Source organism: Eretmochelys imbricata, chromosome 19, assembly GCF_965152235.1.
Source record: "Eretmochelys imbricata isolate rEreImb1 chromosome 19, rEreImb1.hap1, whole genome shotgun sequence".
In the NCBI taxonomy this organism is placed as follows: Eukaryota; Metazoa; Chordata; order Testudines; family Cheloniidae; genus Eretmochelys; species Eretmochelys imbricata.
In genome coordinates this window covers 7,995,845-8,014,104 of record NC_135590.1, presented here as the reverse complement: position 1 = coordinate 8,014,104, position 18,260 = coordinate 7,995,845, and the positions used below count along the sequence as shown (strand labels likewise).

At 49.6% G+C, this 18,260-nt stretch overlaps 2 protein-coding genes across 2 annotated transcripts; one reads left to right on the top strand and one right to left on the bottom strand.

Moving 5' to 3' along the window:
- Nucleotides 1–4,372: 4,372 nt before the first annotated feature.
- LOC144277392 (uncharacterized) lies at nucleotides 4,373–6,663 on the bottom strand. Its single transcript, XM_077838152.1, has 4 exons — nucleotides 6,548–6,663; nucleotides 5,978–6,076; nucleotides 5,473–5,881; nucleotides 4,373–4,893 (listed from the first exon to the last, which is right to left on the bottom strand). Exons 2-4 carry the CDS (start codon nucleotides 6,053–6,055, stop codon nucleotides 4,373–4,375), a joined length of 1,008 nt encoding a protein of 335 aa, XP_077694278.1. The 5' UTR covers nucleotides 6,056–6,076; nucleotides 6,548–6,663.
- Nucleotides 6,664–7,398: 735 nt separating this feature from the next.
- Nucleotides 7,399–17,071, top strand: PPT1 (palmitoyl-protein thioesterase 1). Its single transcript, XM_077837759.1, has 9 exons — nucleotides 7,399–7,531; nucleotides 9,053–9,162; nucleotides 10,709–10,836; nucleotides 11,305–11,375; nucleotides 12,480–12,582; nucleotides 12,687–12,777; nucleotides 13,185–13,283; nucleotides 14,198–14,269; nucleotides 16,462–17,071. The coding sequence occupies exons 1-9, from the start codon at nucleotides 7,417–7,419 to the stop codon at nucleotides 16,582–16,584; spliced, it is 912 nt and encodes a 303-aa protein (XP_077693885.1). The 5' UTR covers nucleotides 7,399–7,416; the 3' UTR covers nucleotides 16,585–17,071.
- The last annotated feature ends 1,189 nt before the right edge of the window (nucleotides 17,072–18,260 follow it).

The following is an 18,260-nucleotide window of genomic DNA, read 5'->3' as shown; positions in this document are numbered from 1 at the left end:
GCGGCACACTGGGGAGGGGACGGAGGGGGACGCGGGGAGTTTGGCGAGCCGCAGGGAAGAACCGCGTGTTTGAGACCCCTGAATCATTGAATATCAGGGTTGGAAGGGACCTCAGGAGGTCATGTAGTCCAACGCCCTACTCAAAGCAGGACCAATCCCCAATTTTTGCCCCGATCCCTAAATGGCCCCCTCAAGGTCTGAACTCAAAACGCTGGGTTTAGCAGGCCAATGCTCAAACCACTGAGCTATCCCTCCCCTGCTATAGCACATTGGAAAGTTGGCACCTGTAGCTCCAGCCGGGGAGTCGGTACCCAGACAAGGAGACGCATATTAACCTCTGAAGAGCTGCGTGTGGCTCTGGAGCCACAGGTTGGCCACCCCTGGTCTATATATTGTGACTAGGGAAGCTAAAGTTCAGTGTTTATGCTTTTTTATCAGGGAATTTTGGTTTTTTAATCAGGGAAAACTAAGATCCCTGTAGATAAGTAAGATGTGCTAGGAGCGGAGAATTGCTGTGACAAAGAGAAAAGGAGTACTTGTGGGTACTCCTTTTCTTTTTGCGAATACAGACTAACACGGCCGCTACTCTGAAACCTGTGACAAAGAGAGAATCCTCCCGGACTAAAATTCCACCTATATTCCAACATACAACTACATAACCGGGCAGCTTCCCCCTACCCCAAAGTGAAGCAGATTGGCGCTGATCTTCTGAATTAACCGCAACTTCTCCAGAAATCAAACCCAAACAATCAACTCACAGATGAAGCAGAAGCAGAAACTGTCCCCTCCACTTGTTTTTCAGTACAGGGTGTGAGAACTCATTCCTGCAGGGATGCCACCAATTCAGTTTGGGAGCAAAGAGTGAGTCAGGTGAGAGGCAGGCCATGTGACAAAATAAGTTTGGCAAACCCCAGCTGTACTGTTTAACTCCTTAGTAGGCCACTGACATCTGGTTTTTAAAATCATTTTAGATTTAAACTCTTAGTAAATTGGAGATGGATGGCTAAAAACAGTGATGATGAAACAGTGTTTTGCCACCATTAGTTAAGACCCAGAACAGCCCTGTGAGGTAGCTATTATCCCAGATTTAGTGGAGGGGAAATTAAGTGATATGCCAAAGCCACAGAGGGAGGCTGTCTCTGCCTGTCATTGTGGTACTTTACAGCTAAATCTGTTGGACAGTCCTGGGTTCTCCTAGAACTCTTCCTCTCTACCCACACATATAAGTAGCCTTTAAGTATGAAAACAGACTAGGTGAAAGTGGGACCTTCTTCATTAGAACTGCATGTATTCAGTTACAGCTACTTACTGTGATGACTAACATGGACTCTGCTGGCCCCACGCTGCTCTCAGAGATGCTCATGCAACCCCAGGGCTGCCCATGCATTTGTACAGGTGTAGTTGATTGGAACCCGGTGAATCACCCTACTTATGATGCACAAGAAGCTCTCTCTTGCAGATGACTGGCTGCTAGCATGTTTCTAATGGGTTTGCAGGGCACTGACAGCCGGGGAGAGGCATTTTTAATAAACGTTTAAGTCTAAGGGTATGTCTACACTACGGAATAAGGTCGACTTTATAGAAGTCGGTTTTTTAGAAATCGGTTTTATATATTCGAGTGTGTGTGTCCCCACAGAAAATGCTCTAAGTGCATTAAGTGCATTAACTCGGCGGAGTGCTTCCACAGTACCGAGGCTAGAGTCGACTGCCGGAGCGTTGCACTGTGGGTAGCTATCCCACAGTTCCCGCAGTCTCCGCTGCCCATTGGAATTCTGGGTTGAGATCCCAATGCCTGATGGGGCTAAAACATTGTCGCGGGTGGTTCTGGGTACATATCGTCAGGCCCCCGTTCCCTCCCTCCCTCCGTGAAAGCAAGGGCAGACAATCGTTTCGCGCCTTTTTTCCTGAGTTACCTGTGCAGACGCCATACCACGGCAAGCATGGAGCCCGCTCAGGTAACCGTCACCGTATGTCTCCTGGGTGCTGGCAGACGCGGTATGGCATTGCTACACAGTAGCAGCAACCCATTGCCTTCTGGCAGCAGACGGTGCAATACAACTGGTAGCCGTCATCGTCGTGTCCGAGGTGCTCCTGGCCATGTCGGCTGGGAGCGCCTGGGCAGACATGGGCGCAGGGACTAAATTTGGAGTGACTTTATTCTCTTTAGTCCTGCAGTCAGTCCTATTGAACCGTCTTATGGTGAGCAGGCAGGCGATACGGATTGCTAGCAGTCGTACTGTACCATCTTCTGCCGGGCAGGCAAGAGATGAGGATGGCTAGCAGTTGTATTGTACCATCTTCTGCCGGGCAGGCAAGAGATGAGGATGGCTAGTAGTTGTACTGTACCATCTTCTGCTGAGCAGCCATGAGATGTGGATGGCATGCAGTCCTTCTGCACCGTCTGCTGCCAGCCAAAGATGTAAAAGATAGATGGAGTGGATCAAAACAAGAAATAGACCAGATTTGTTTTGTACTCATTTGCTTGCCCCCCTCCCCTGTCTAGGAGACTCATTCCTCTAGGTCACACTGTAGTCACTCACAGAGAAGGTGCAGCAAGGTAAATCTAGCCATGTATCAATCAGAGGCCAGACTAACCTCCTTGTTCCAATAAGAACAATAACTTAGGTGCACCATTTCTTATTGGAACCCTCCGTGAAGTTCTGCCTGAAATACTCCTTGATGTAAAGCCACCCCCTTTGTTGATTTTAGCTCCCTGAAGCCAACTCTGTAAGCCATGTCGTCAGTCGCCCCTCCCTCCGTCAGAGCAACGGCAGACAATCGTTCCGCGCCTTTTTTCTGTGCGGATGCCTTACCAAGGCAAGCATGGAGGCCGCTCAGCTCACTTTGGCAATTAGGAGCACATTCAACACCACACGCATTATCCAGCAGTATATGCAGCACCAGAACCTGGCAAAGCGATACCGGGCGAGGAGGCGACGTCAGCGCGGTCATGTGAGTGATCAGGACATGGACACAGATTTCTCTGAAAGCATGGGCCCTGCCAATGCATGCATCATGGTGCTAATGGGGCAGGTTCATGCTGTGGAACGCCGATTCTGGGCTCGGGAAACAAGCACAGACTGGTGGGACCGCATAGCGTTGCAGGTCTGGGACGATTCCCAGTGGCTGCGAAACTTTCGCATGCGTAAGGGCACTTTCATGGAACTTTGTGACTTGCTTTCCCCTGCCCTGAAGCACATGAATACCAAGATGAGAGCAGCCCTCACAGTCGAGAAGCGAGTGGCGATAGCCCTGTGGAAACTTGCAATGCCAGACAGCTACCGGTCAGTTTGGAATCAATTTGGAGTGGGCAAATCTACTGTTGGGGCTGCTGTGATGCAAGTAGCCCACGCAATCAAAGATCTGCTGATATCAAGGGTAGTGTGCAGGGGAAATGTGCAGAAATGTGCAGGTCATAGAGGATGGCTTTGCTGCAATGGGATTCCCTAACTGTGGTGGGGGCCATAGACGGAACCCATATCCCTATCTTGGCACCGGAGCACCAAGCCGCCGAGTACATAAACCGCAAGGGGTACTTTTCAGTAGTGCTGCAAGCTCTGGTGGATCACAAGGGACGTTTCACCAACATCAATGTGGGATGGCCGGGAAAGGTACATGACGCTCGCATCTTCAGGAACTCTAGTCTGTTTCAAAAACTGCAGGAAGGGACTTTATTCCCAGACCAGAAAATAACTGTTGGGGATGTTGAAATGCCTATAGTTATCCTTGGGGACCCAGCCTACCCCTTAATGCCATGGCTCATGAAGCCGTACACAGGCAGCCTGGACAGTAGTCAGGAGCTGTTCAACTACAGGCTGAGCAAGTGCAGAATGGTGGTAGAATGTGCATTTGGATGTTTAAAGGCGCGCTGGCGCAGTTTACTGACTTGCTTAGACCTCAGCGAAACCAATATTCCCACTGTCATTACTGCTTGCTGTGTGCTCCACAATATCTGTGAGAGTAAGGGGGAGACGTTTATGGCAGGGTGGGAGGTTGAGGCAAATTGCCTGGCTGCTGGTTACGCGCAGCCAGACACCAGGGTGGTTAGAAGAGCACAGGAGGGCGCGGTACGCATCAGAGAAGCTTTGAAAACCAGTTTCATGACTGGCCAGGCTACGGTGTGAAAGTTCTGTTTGTTTCTCCTTGATGAAACCCCCCGCCCCTTGGTTCACTCTACTTCCCTGTAAGATAACCACCCTCCCCTCCTCCCTTCGATCACCGCTTGCAGAGGCAATAAAGTCATTGTTGCTTCACATTCATGCATTCTTTATTCATTCATCACACAAATAGGGGGATGATTACCAAGGTAGCCCAGGAGGGGTGGTGGAGAAGGGAAGGAAAATGCCACACAGCACTTTAAAAGTTTACAACTTTAAAATTTATTGAATGCCAGCCTTCTGTTTTTTGGGTAATCCTCTGTGGCGGAGTGGCTGGTTGGCCGGTGGCCCCCCCACTGCGTTCTTGGGCGTCTGGGTGTGGAGGCTATGGAACTTGGGGAGGAGGGTGGTTGGTTACACAGGGGCTGCAGTGGCAGTCTGTGCTCCAGCTGCCTTTGCTGCAGCTCAACCATACACTGGAGCATACTGGTTTGGTCCTCCAGCAGCCTCAGCATTGAATCCTGCCTCCTCTCATCACGCTGCCGCCACATTTGAGCTTCAGCCCTGTCTTCAGCCCGCCACTTACTCTCTTCAGCCCGCCACCTCTCCTCCCGGTCATTTTGTGCTTTCCTGCACTCTGACATTATTTGCCTCCATGCATTCGTCTGTGCTCTGTCAGTGCGGGAGGACAGCATGAGCTCGGAGAACATTTCATCTTGAGTGCGTTTTTTTTTCTTTCTAATCTTCACTAGCCTCTGGGAAGGAGAAGATCCTGTGATCATTGAAACACATGCAGCTGATGGAGAAAAAAAAAGGTATTTAAAAAGACATTTTATAAAACAGTGGCTACACTCTTTCAGGATAAACCTTGCTGTTAACATTACATACATAGCACATGTGCTTTCGTTACAAGGTCGCATTTTGCCTCCCCCCCACCACGTGGCTACCCCCTCAACCCTCCCCCCTCCCCGTGGCTAACAGCGGGGAACATTTCTGTTTAGCCACAGGCAAACAGCCCAGCAGGAACGGGCTCCTCTGAGTGTCCCCTGAAGAAAAGCACTCTGTTTCAACCAGGTGACCATGAATTATATCTCACTCTCCTGAGGATAACACAGAGAGATAAAGAACGGATGTTGTTTGAACGCCAGCAAATATACACTGCAATGCTTTGTTGTACAATGATTCCTGAGTACGTGTTACTGGCCTGGAGTGGTAAAGTGTCCTACCATGAAGGACGCAATAAGGCTGCCCTCCCCAGAAACCTTTTGCAAAGGCTTTGGGAGTACATCCAGGAGAGCCGCGAATGCCAGGGCAAAGTAATCCTTTCACATGCTTGCTTTTAAACCATGTATAGTATTTTAAAAGGTACACTCACCGGAGGTCCCTTCTCCGCCTGCTGGGTCCAGGAAGCAGCCTTGGGTGGGTTCAGGGGGTACTGGCTCCAGGTCCAAGGTGAGAAACAGTTCCTGGCTGTCGGAAAAACCGGTTTCTCCGCTTGCTTGCTGTGAGCTATCTACAACCTCATCATCATCATTATCTTCTTCGTCCCCAAAACCTGCTTCCGTGTTGCCTCCATCTCCATTGAAGGAGTCAAATAACACGGCTGGGGTAGTGGTGGCTGAACCCCCTAAAATGGCATGCAGCTCATCATAGAAGCGGCATGTTTGGGGCTCTGACCCGGAGCGGCCGTTCGCCTCTCTGGTTTTCTGGTAGGCTTGCCTCAGCTCCTTAAGTTTCACGCGGCACTGCTTCGGGTCCCTGTTATGGCCTCTGTCCTTCATGCCCTGGGAGATTTTGACAAAGGTTTTGGCATTTCGAAAACTGGAACGGAGTTCTGATAGCACAGATTCCTCTCCCCAAAGAGTGATCAGATCCCGTACCTCCTGTTCAGTCCATGCTGGAGCTCTTTTGCGACTCTGGGACTCCATCATGTCCACCTCTGCTGATGAGCTCTGCATGGTCACCTGCAGCTTGCCACGCTGGCCAAACAGGAAATGAGATTCAAAAGTTCGCGGTTCTTTTCCTGTCTACCTGGCCAGTGCATCTGAGTTGAGAGTGCTGTCCAGAGCAGTCACAATGGAGCACTCTGGGATAGCTCCCGGAGGCCAATACCATCGATTTGTGTCCACAGTACCCCAAATTCGAGCTGGCAAGGCCGATTTAAGCGCTAATCCACTTGTCAGGGGTGGAGTAAGGAAATCGATTTTAAGAGCCCTTTAAGTCGAAATAAAGGGCTTCATCGTGTGGACGGGTGCAGGTTTACATCGATTTAACGCTGCTAAATTCGACCTAAAGTCCTAGTGTAGACCAGGGCTAAATCAATAGGTGATTCAGACTTTTACAGAAGTGGAAATAGCGTTGGGGTTGGGCAGGGTCACACAATGGGATGGGGGGCCTGGTCTGCATTAGGGCTGGAATCCCAGCAATCCCTCAACGGCCTTTTTACTCACCTGTAGGTGCCCTCCCTTGGCCAGGGGCTGAATTCACCCTGGTACTGACCTGCCCATCTTCTCCTGGTGATACATTACTCTGAAATCAAAAGGCACTTTCTCTTATCTTGCTGTCAAATCACAGTGAGGACACCCCCTGCCCCCATGGTCACTGCAGCCCCCTCTCCCCATGGCTCTATCATTCCCCATCTCCCCTCACCATCCTCTGTGACTTCTGCAGCCCCCTCCCCGCATGGCTCTATCATCCCTGTCTCCCCTCATCACCTCCTCTGACCCCTGCAGCCCCCTCTCCCCATGGCTCTATCATCCCGCATAGCTCCATCACCTCCTCTGACCTCCACAGCCCCCTCCCCCATGGCTCTATCATCCCCTGTCTCCCCTCATCATCCCCTGTGACTTCTGCAGCCCCCTCTCCCCATGGCTCTGTCACCCCACTGGCTCCCACTGCCCCATCAACCCCTGTGACCCCTGCAGCCTCCTCTCCCCATGACTGTATCATCCCCCATTGCTCCCATCACCTCCTCTGACCCCTGCAGCCCCCTCCCCACATGGCTCTATCACCCCACTGCCCCATCAATCCCTGTGACCCCTACAGCCCCCTCCCCCCATGGCTCTATCACCCCACTGCCCCATCAATCCCTGTGACCCCTACAGCCCCCTCCCCCCATGGCTCTATTACCCTCTGACCCCCATTGCCCCTACAGCCCCTCCCCCATGGCTCCATCATCTCCCCTTTCCTCCCATGATCCTCTGTGACCCCTCCCCCACGGCTCTATCATCTCCCCCTCCCCAGGCCAGGGCGCGCCTCCACCACCCGCCTCCTCCCCGCTGCCCCGCCCACCGGCTGCCGGGTCATGTGACAATCCAAGATGGCGGCGCTCAGCTTCCTGCCGGCGGCGCTGCTGCTCGCCTGCCTGCTGCTCGGCGGGCGCTGCTCGGGGCGGCGCGCGGGCCCGGTGCCCCTGGTCATGTGGCACGGGATGGGTGAGCGCTGGGGCGGGGCCGCCGCGAGGCTGGTGGTACCCCCCCCCCCCGAGCTGCAATCGGGGGCGCTGCGGGGCCGGGTTGTGGGTCTGTTGCTGCCCCGCCAAGGGCGGGGCGCGGGGTGTCAGCCCCAGGGCTGCAAAGGGAGCGGCTGGGGGCCCTTGTCTGACCAGCCTCCCCGCTCTTATTCCCCCTCCCGCGGGAGCGGTGTTTCCCCGCCCCAAGAGCCTCCCGGGCCGCCTTCCTCTGCTTCCTCCCTCACTTCTCTAATCCCCGCTGCCGGTTTAGCTGCCGGTGCGCAGAGCCTGCTTGCCTTGGGAGATCATGGGATCTCCGCTCTCACAGGGGGAGGGTGGAAAGCAGGTTATTAGCCAGTGTGCCCACAGGTTCAATCCAGCAGCTCCGCTCCCTGCCCTTGGGACTTCACTCTTGGCCACGTTTCAGATTGTCTGTAATAAAAGAAAACAACCACCCACGTTCATCAGGGGATTCTCATTGGACCGCCAGGAGGGTGATACCGCAGTGCAGGGAACACCCTTTCCTTGTGAAATGGGGGATGGAAGAAAGCGAAGTAGTGATAGATGTGTGGGAAGTTGGACTGCGAATGAAGGATCAAGGTGGCTTCTAAAGCGTTAAACTACTCTGATGCCCAGCGCCCTTTGGGAGAGTTCCCTACTCAGTTATCTTCTATCTGAGGCCCTGTCTACATTATGAATCACATTTAAACATGGTTGTGATCCAGGAATGTTCTTTTTGCCTGCTATTGCACCACAACATGTTTCACAAACCAGTTTGAACATGGTTATGTTTTGTAGCCCTGGCAGGATTTTAAATAAACACTTCGATAGCTCGTTTACAAATATCATTATCCCCGCTTTTCAGATGGCGAAACTGAGACAGAGAGATCACAGAATCATAGAATATCAGGGTTGGAAGGGACCTCAGGAGGTCATCTTGTCCAACCCCCTGCTCAAAGCAGGACCAATCCCCAATTTTTGCCCCTGATCCGTAAATGGCCCCCTCAAGGATTGAAAGCTTGGACCACTAGACTATGCCTCTGGAAGTGTCTGGGCCAAAGATACCACAAATAAGATATTTCTGTGGGAGCAGGGTCCTGAACTTTCTAGCTTCGTGTATAGACTGTTTTGTATTCAAATGATTATTCAGTCAAAATGAAAAGCATTGGCAGCAAAGAATTTCCCTAAGGATGGGAATAAGGGAAAGGCATGGAAGGCTGGGTGAGAATTCAGTGTCCATGCTGGCTTTAATATTTTGGTAGTCAGTCAATGTCATGAACTTGTTATAAGCAAGAAAGTGAAAGGCGGCTGAAACCAGGAAGTGCATTCAAATGGTTCATTTACAGAGGCTTTGTGCGATGAGTGTGAAAATTTGCTGCTCTGACACTTGAAAAAATGCATGCTGCTTGCCCGGGTGAGGTTGGAAGTTTGGTATTCAGAACCTCAGACATCCAGTGTGCGATGGTTTTATATTTGATGAAAATTTCCTTTATCCTTTTTGCAGGAGACAGCTGCTGTAACCCTGGAAGCATGGGATACATTAAAAAAATAGTGGAAAACAAAATACCAGGAATTTACGTTCTGTCGCTACAGATTGGAAACAACTTGGTAGAGGTAAAGTCACAGTTATCTTATGTAAAGCTTCTGCTTTCATTGAGTATTACTGGTTAGTGATCACTGTGCAGACTCTTAAAGATGCTGTAAATAATTTACAGTCTCTGCTTTTGACGTAGATCCCTAAAGACACAAGCAGAGCTTTCACTATTCCCTTTTGACTGTATCAAACATTTTTGTCTTGGAGAAACTGACTAAGTCTAGTTAATCACATGTTGAGGAAAACTTGGGATGTGACAAATCCCTGATTCAAACTGGATTCATACCCAAATCCACTGATAAGTGTTTTGAAACCTCTGCAGCACGGGTGGGCAAACTACGGTCTGTGGGCCGCATCCGGCCCGCCAGATGTTTTAATCCAGCCCTTGAGAGCCTGCTGGGGAGTGCAGTCTGGGACTTGCCCCTCTCCTGTGCTCCAGCTGAGGAACAGGGTCGGGGGCTGCTCCACGTGGCTCCCAGAAACAGCGGCATGTGCTCCCTCCAACGCCTGTGCATAGAGGCAGCCAGGGGACTCCACTCCACATGTGCCGCCCACACAGCTCCCATTGGCCAGGAACCATGGCCAATGGGAGCTGCAGGGGCGGCACCTGCGGACAGGGCAATGTGCAGCAGAGCCACCTGGCTATGCCTCTGCGTAAGAGCCGGAGGGGAGGACATGCTGCTGCTTCTGGGAACTGCTTGAGGTAAGTGCCACCTGCAACCCTGAGCCACCCCTCCACATCCCAACCCCCTGCCCCAGCCCTCATCCCCCTCCTGCCCTCCAAACCCCTCTGTCCCAGCCCAGAGCACCCTCCTGCACCCCAAACACCACATCCCCAGTCCCACAGCCGCTGCCCCATGCTGGAGCCCCCTCCTACACCTTGAACTCCTCATTTCTGGCCCCACCCTGGAGCCCACATCCCTAGCCAGAGCCCTCACACCGTCCCACACCCCAACCCCACTTTCATGAGCATTCATGGCCTGCCATACAATTTCTATACCCAGATGTGGCCCTTGGCCAAAAAGTTTGCCCACCCCTACTCTACAGATATTAGCTATGTGATGAAGTCCCATGCTTTTTAAGGGAGATATTTGTCCCTTCCTGTTTATTAAGCTAAGTGCATGTTTTTATTTAAACTCATTTTATATTGCATTTTACTTGTATAAAATAGATATAGTCTGGCTCCTGCACACCTGTATTGTTGACTGTGTGCGCTATATGGCCAAGAGGCTTACATTACTAGCTGTGTATTAGAGGATAGTTCTAGTAATAGCTGTCACAATAATGGGTGACATGTCTTGTTACCTGGATTCATAGAGGGTGCAGGTAAACCTTGACTTTGTGGAAGTCCAGGGAGGGTCCAAATTTTAATAAAGGCAGGGGAAATAGGATGGCTTACAGTTGGGCTGGGAGTTCACAAAGGGAGTCTTATAAAATTGGGGCCTACCTATAACTCATGGAATTTGAGAAATCTTAGTCCCTATTGAAGAACTAGAAGATTAAAATTAACCTGTTAGCTCATTGTAAAGATAATTTGCCCATCTGTTCCTCTGGCTTATTCCCCAGGATATGGAGAACAGCTACTTCATGAATGTGAACAAACAGGTGACGTTGGTTTGTGACAAACTCGCTAAGGACCCTCACTTGCAAGGAGGCTACAATTCTATGGGATTCTCCCAGGGAGGCCAGTTCCTGTACGTTTACAGTTGGATTTTATTTATTTATTTATTTATTTTTGGGCAAATGTTTTAGGTTACAGGAGTTCAGGTGGGAATCTCCCTCTCTCCCCAGCACCTCCCATAGGGTTCAAAATAAAATGTAAATAAGTGTTCTCTGGGCTCAAGGGTGACATTTGTTTTAAAATGCTTTATTCTTCTGAGTCTTTCTAAGAACTGTACAATTATAAACTAATCCTCACAACACCTTTGTAACTCAGATAAGATTTCTTCAGAGGTGGAAACCAAGGCACAGAGCGGTTCAGGGTAATATTTTCAAAAACGCTTAAGTCCCATTGATGGGACTTCGGATAACATTTCAAAAGTCCCTAACTAATTTAAAGCTGGTCGCAGACAGAGCTTGAATATGATTATTTAAAGTGCTATATACAAATAGCCTAGGATCTGTATAGGAGGGGGAAGCTAAACTCTTTCTCTTTTCCCCAGGAGGGCAGTGGCACAGAGATGTCCTTCTCCTCCAATGTTCAATTTGATTTCCATTGGGGGGCAGCACCAAGGTAACTCCCTCTTTGGTTTCTAGAGTCCTCCAAGTCATCCCTGCTTCCTAAACGCTCATGTAGCGAATGGAGGGGGAGCTTCTGGTGGGATAAAACAACCTCTCTTTCCCTGCCACCAAAAGCCCCCCACAGAAAGCCTCTTTTTGACCTACTTTCATTTGAAATAAAGTGACTGGATGCTTTTGCCTGTCTCCTTTTGCCTGATTGGATTTGATCACTAAGTGAGTGCTTGTTGTGTTCTGGGCTGATCTTGAGTTAGGATTAATGTCTGTCAGCAAACCTATTAAAGTGGTTCCAAGCTAAAATAGGGACAGACAAATGTCATTCTTCAGGATGCAAACTGGCCACTTCAGGGGTCAGGAAGGAATCTTCCCAATGTATGTGACTATCCAATTAGCCAGGTAGATCCCTTCTACCTACGTCAGAAGCATCGTTGATTGGCTATTGTTGGAGCAGATACTGGACTGCAGAGAGCAATAGCCTCATCTGGTGTAGGAGCTCCCATAAAACTAAAAACTTATTTAGATTGGCCAAATTGTGATTGGGTGACAGGGACCTGAAGCTATCAGCATTTGAAGTATTAAACTCCACAGAAGGAGAAGAATTATTCATGGTGGCTCAAGGAGGTAAAATGAGTGATAAGGGGATGAAATTCAAGACAGGAAAATGGCTAAATACCAAGGAAAACTTCTGCCAGTGAGAGCTCCAAGACAGGCGTAATCTCCCAAGGGAACTGGTGGAAGCTCCATTGCGTGAGTCTCTGTTTAGTGCATTCTGCACAATTGTAGAGAATATGCTGCTAAGAACATTAGTGCGGCTTCAGATCATTAAAGACCTAGGAGGCCTTTCCTTTTATCTGAATGACCATCTTCTCCATAATGATGCCCCCTGCTGGTCAGCTAAAGAACATTCTCAGTTCTCTCTCCATGTAATAGTGCCTTGGGGGCAGGCTGTCTGTAATGGGATTATAGGATTAGAGACCTCTGGATTCCTTGGAGTAATTCCAGTTGCTGTGTCAGGAGGAGGTGGTTCTTCATTTGTGGTTCCAGTTCAATGGCTTTCAGTGCTGACCACTGAATGGAGATGCACATCTTGTTGCCCCAGGTGTGTTTGGCTTTCCACGCTGTCCTGGGGAGAAGTCCCGCATCTGTGACTGGCTCCGAAAGCTGCTGGACCTTGGCGTCTACACGAAGATGGTTCAGGAGCGGTGAGTATGTTCAGCGGGGGACTACGCAGACTGCAAAGGCTGAGGTGAGATGCCCCTTTGGCCTGTGTGTTTCCAGTGTGAGCTTTATTCTCTCTCTCATCCAGTCTAGTGCAGGCAGAATACTGGCATGACCCCATGAAGGAGGAAGAGTACCAGAAAAACAGCATCTTCCTGGCTGACATCAATCAGGAGAAGGTAAGGACGGATGCCATGCTTACAGCTCTGAGCCTAGCTTGGTATTTGGGATGGCTATACAATGGGGATAAGTGACATCAGCATAGGACGTTGATGTCGGTGTTGGGATTAGGATGTGGGGGTTCCTGATTCCCAATCATGCATTCCTAGCATCATCTTGTGCATCTGCCCTGACTAGCCCTAGACCAAGTGAGATCATGGGCTGTCCTTTCCCCGATGGGGAGGGAAGTAGGCACTGCGGTGGCTGGGTCAGCAGCCTGGCGTGCTGAGAGCAACAGCCCAGCTTCAATGTGTAACAAGTGTGCCACCTGTCTGACAAAGTTTGCGGCTGCCCCCATCTCAGTGAGGCTCCAAGCTGCCTTATTACTGAGAAGATTCTATTGTTTTTTTTCGGGCATCTTTCCCAGGGCAACAACGAGACCTACAAGAAAAACTTGATGGCTTTGAAAAAGTTTGTGATGGTGAAATTTCTCAATGACACGATGGTAGACCCTCCAGCTTCAGAGGTGAGGAACTCCTCCAGGTGCTTGGGATAAGGAGACTGGAGCTTTCATTTGCTAATGTCTTTGTCTAGTTTTATGAATGGTGCCCAACTTTGAATACAAATCCAGGATGCTGGAACCAAAATTGGATCCACTAATGTAGGTCCAGCCAGTTTCGCAAATAAATTGGGGAAAAGAAAATCAGAAAAGGGAAGGGAAAATGGTCTCAGTGCGGTCAGGATGCTCCAAACTTTGTAGGTGGCTGTAGAAGATCTCTGGCAGACCTCCTCAGGGAGAGAAATTCTTCAGACAGGATCTTTGCACCAAAAAGTCCCTGTGATGATCCAGATCTGTTAGAACCACTGTGTGGAGATCAGACAGCCTGACTGGTGATAACTGCCTTGGATAGCTATGGTGGGAGGAGAGTTGCTCAAATACATCATGATCTAGATTAAGACTGCCTTATATTAGATTAAGCACAGATGAGGGTTGCAGTGAACTGTCTTCTAGCACCTTTAACTTCACTCTACCATGACTCTGAAAGAATACTGTTCGTTTAGGGGTCAGACACAAGGTGGTGGTGTTGGAATGTACAGTACCTGATCTTTTATGTAAGTCTAAGGATGAGCATTTCATGCTCTGAAGAGTTGCAGTTACCTATGAGATGCTAGGTAAGGACAGTATTGGCACTCAAACTTCAACTGGTTTTGGAAATCAAGGGTTTTTCAGATGTTCAAGTTTCTGTCCTGTCCTTTGATAGGGCTCTCTGGGGTTTATTCAATCTGAAGAAGTCATTGGTGGATTCAAGTGGGGGCAAGGACCTCCAGCCAGAGCTCCATCTCTTCCTCAGTCAGAGGAACAGTCTGCCCAGCAATAGGCCTCAGTAATGAGATGCAGAATAAGCTCGTTTCTACAACAGCTCTGTTTTTCTTCTGTAGTGGTTTGGATATTATAGAAGTGGGCAAGCCAAGGAGACCATCCCCCTGCAGGAGACCTCGCTGTACAAAGAGGTAAATAGCTTGATCTTCTATGGAAGAATCTGCTGTCTCCATATGGTTGCAAATTTTGGTTGGACACTCCTGGAGGTTTCATCACATGACATCACATTTTTAATTAAAGATTAATCTTTAATTCCTGGAGTCTCAGCAACTCTGTCTCCACTGTAAGTAGCTTAAACTCTCCCCAGGAATCTTGGCAGGGTTCCACCATCTAGCTTCTCCCTCTCGTTAAAGAGATCGCATTTTGTATGTGAACTTAGTTCCCATGAAAGGAAAAGGCTGGATCTGCTGATTAACCACGAGAAAGATGCGCTTATTCTCCCAACAAGCACTATTTTCCCTGTTGAACAGATAGCGAACTGAGGAGCCTCAATACCTCAGGGTCCCACAGAAATCTGTGCCAGGGCAGGGCATTGAACTTGGGTCTCCTGAATTATAGGCCAACACACTGACCTAGCCTCTCTCTTCCAGTCTCTGCTGGAGATAACTTAGCTAAAAAGTACTTCTACAGAGCAAAGTTAGGCCTTTGGAACGAGCCAGGCTGCACCAGATGAGGGTTTGTTTATTTATTTAAGAGAGTCCCTGGTGTTCATACTTCACTTTGTATGGCCTGCACAATTTCTTCAGCCTACACCATGTTAAAACTGCTAGCTACCCCCCATATGCAGTGTGCTTAATGCTGATCTTGTTTACACTGCTCTATATCAGGAGTAACTCCACTGAAGCTAAAAACCTATCTAAAAGTGGAACAAACACTACCAGCCCATTACAGCCTCATGCACACATTGGCCTGCTGGGTTGCCTCTCCCTTTGGGTGTGAGATCCTTTGTAAGTGGGGGAAATGCATGAATGCTTCACTGCAGCAACCCATGAACCTGGCCCATGGCCTTCGCAACAGGATGCGGGGGACTGTTGTGAGAGCCCTTGATAAAACTTGATAAAACAGCCTAGCAGGTAGTTTTGAGGAGGGGAAGACCTGTTTCCCGGGGCCTGTCCTAGTCCAGCTTTCATTGCACTTATATAGTTCCCTTCTTTTTACATAAGCTGTTGAAAGCTCATGCTTCTCACAGGAGCATGTGCACTATTTTCCTAGCCGGGCAGTTGGATTGTGCTGTGAAATTCCCCCATGCAAAGGGAAGGGTTATTTCCATACAGCCTACACTCCAAGGGCTGTTGTAACTGACCCACGCTTATTCTCCAACAAAACATTGGTCTGTTCTATTGCCGAATAGAGTAAAGGGCTCCCCTGCCTGGTGATGATGATGAGGGGGAGGGGACAGCACTTGAATTCCAGAAAGAGACAAGGGGAACTTTTGTAAATAACTGATGGCCGAAAGTGAGAAAATAGAGTGGATCCTAATGGAAGATACGGGGGGATCCACACTAGTTGTAGACAGTGTTGGTGGTGTTAGAATTAAAGGGTCAAGAACAGGAGGGCCTGGGTCTGTTATTTGCTATTACTCTTGTACAGGGGCGGCCAAACCATGGTTTGTGAGACACATGTGACTCTTTTACAGTTAAAGAGTGACTTGCAGAGCCCCCCATTCTCTACCTACCAGACTGGGGCAGGGGGAGCTCGGGACCTCTGCCTTGCAACAGGGTGGTGGGATAGGGGCTTCTGCCCAGCAAGGCAGAGGGGGCCTTGGGGCTTCAGCCCCATCGGTGCACCTGCCAGAGCTCAGGGCTTCAGCAGGAGAGGGTCTGAAGCCCTGAGCTCTGGCAGGTGTGCCCCCGGCTCTCAAACTTCTGAAGATTGTTGTATGCAGCTCAGAGGATCAGTACGTTTGGCCATCCCTGCTCTTTTATTTCTGTATCACTTAATCTTTTCTTCCAAAAGTTAAATGGGAGGCACCCTAGCTACACTGAACCAATCTGAACTTAAGTCCCCATCAGAGAGAGACGGTGGATGAGGTAATATCTTTTACTGGACCAACTTCTGCTGATGAAAGAGAGAAGCTTTTGAGCTACACGTAGAACTGAAGGAGAACTCTGCGTAGCTCAAAAGCTTCTCTTTCATGAGCAGAAGCTGCTCCACTAAAATATCATTTCATCCATCTTGTCTTTAATATCCTGGGACCAACATGGCTACAATACTGCAAACCACCACTTAAGTCCCCATGAAAGTCAATGGCACTAAGGCGCTTTGGAAAGTTATTTAAGCATCATAGGTAGCCTACTTTCATGCTGGTTGTCTTCTCTTGTAGGATCAGCTGGGGCTGCAGCAGATGGACAAGGCAGGAAAGCTGGTATTCCTGTCTGTGGCAGGAGATCACCTTCGCTTTTCTGAAGAGTGGTTCTATACAAACATCATCCCCTTGCTAAACTGAAGCCGATGTGTGTCAGCAGCCTGACAAGAGAAGGTGACTTCGTCAGACCAAGCTCCTGATACAAGGCTGAGGAAGTCACCCTGTCAAGTTCTAACTTGGATCCACTTCCTGTAGCTAACAAACTAAGCTGCCACTTACTGTGTAGCAGCACATCCTCCATACAAACCTGCTGCAGCATCGTATCAGAGCTAACCAAGTATTTAAGGGCATATTAGTCTGCTGGTTGTTGCCAGAGAGTATATGAGAAGTGGCACGGATTAAATTTTAGTAGATTTAAATTTAATATGCTATTATGGTGTAGCATATGGTCCCAACCCAGACTAGGTTTCGGTGTTAGCAAGTTTTGTATGGTTTTCAAACAAGCTAATGTAATTGCACCAGTTGCTTGCTGGAGCATAGTTCAGTAGTTTTCAAACTTTTTTTTTCTGATGACCCAGTTGAAGAAAATTGTTGATGCCTGTGATGCAATGGAGCTGGGGATGAGGGGTTTGGGGAGTGGGAAGGGGCTCAAAGCTGGGGCAGAGGGTTGGAGTGGGGGGGTGAGGGCTGTGAGGTGGGGCCAGGAATGAGGGGCTCTGGGCTGGGGCAGGGAGTTCAGGGTGCAGGAGGGGGTCAGGACTCTGGGCTAGGGTCCAGTCTCTGGCATGGGGATGAGGGGTTTTGGGGGGCTTGGGGTGCAGGAGGGGACTCCAGGTTTGGGGGGCTGGGGCAGGAGATTGGGTTGTGGGCTTACCTCTGGTGGCTCCTTGTCAGTGGCACAGCTGGGGTGCAGAGGCAGGCCTCCTGCCTGTCCTGGCACCATGGACTGTGCTGCACCCTGAAAGTGGCCAGCAGCAGGTCTGGCTCCTAGACAGAGACATGCAAGCAGCTCCACACAGCTCTTGCTTGCAGGCACCAGCTCCCATTGGCCAGGAACCAGCCACTGGGAGTGTGGAACTGGTGCTCAGGGTGGGGCAGCATACAGAGGCCTGTGGCCCCCCCAGCCTAGCCACTGGCCACTTCCAGGGCACAGCACCATGGCAGACTCAGAACTGGTAGGGACTATGAGTTTTTACTGGCTGGCCGCCAGGGTCCCTGGGTGCTGAGCCAGGTGACCCAGTACTGGGTCATGACCTGAAGTTTGAAAACCACTGGCATAGTTTAACAGCTGAGCCATTTGAGACTGGGTAGTCTCAGTTTTAACAGAGCTATGTTCTAACCACATTTCCTGACCCTCTGGCAGGATACTTAGGTTAATACTAATAAGCATAACTAGTTTAGATAAGGTCCACAGAGTGAGGAGGACCATCACTTAGATTTAAGGATGTTTGTAGGGATAGGGGAGAAGACAAGGTTACAGCTGGGGGAAGGGGTGCTGGCTCATGGGAGGGAGTGGGTTATGGATTAAGTTTTCAAGGGTTATTAAAAGCTTTTTGATAGTTGTCAGCTGACTAGCTACTGTTTTGCACTGATTCAATGTCAATTCTCTTTATTAAAGAATGTTTTACAGCTGTCTAATGAGCTAAGGGATAACCTCTCTTACTGCCATACCCATGACAGATTCCCTTCCTCAGCAAGGGTGCTGGCAGCATGAATTTGAAAAAAAGGAGTGTTGGTGCTTCCCACTTAGTGTCTGGTCCTGCACTAAGCTTTGCACCCACACACAATTCTAATCTAGTCACTAACATAGAGCCCCT

Bases quoted from the DNA above. Each gene is read 5' to 3' on its own strand.
- LOC144277392 (XM_077838152.1), bottom strand. From the start codon at position 6,055: ATGCAGAGCTCATCAGCAGAGGTGGACATGATGGAGTCCCAGAGTCGC. The intron at 5,882-5,977 runs GTACGGGATCTG...AAAATCTCCCAG, and splicing joins CAGCATGGACTGAACAGGAG to GGCATGAAGGACAGAGGCCA. The intron at 4,894-5,472 runs GTGAGTGTACCT...TTTCTCCATCAG, and splicing joins AGGCGGAGAAGGGACCTCCG to CTGCATGTGTTTCAATGATC.
- PPT1 (XM_077837759.1), top strand. From the start codon at position 7,417: ATGGCGGCGCTCAGCTTCCTGCCGGCGGCGCTGCTGCTCGCCTGCCTG. The intron at 9,163-10,708 runs GTAAAGTCACAG...CTTATTCCCCAG, and splicing joins TTGGAAACAACTTGGTAGAG to GATATGGAGAACAGCTACTT. The intron at 12,583-12,686 runs GTGAGTATGTTC...TCTCTCATCCAG, and splicing joins ACGAAGATGGTTCAGGAGCG to TCTAGTGCAGGCAGAATACT.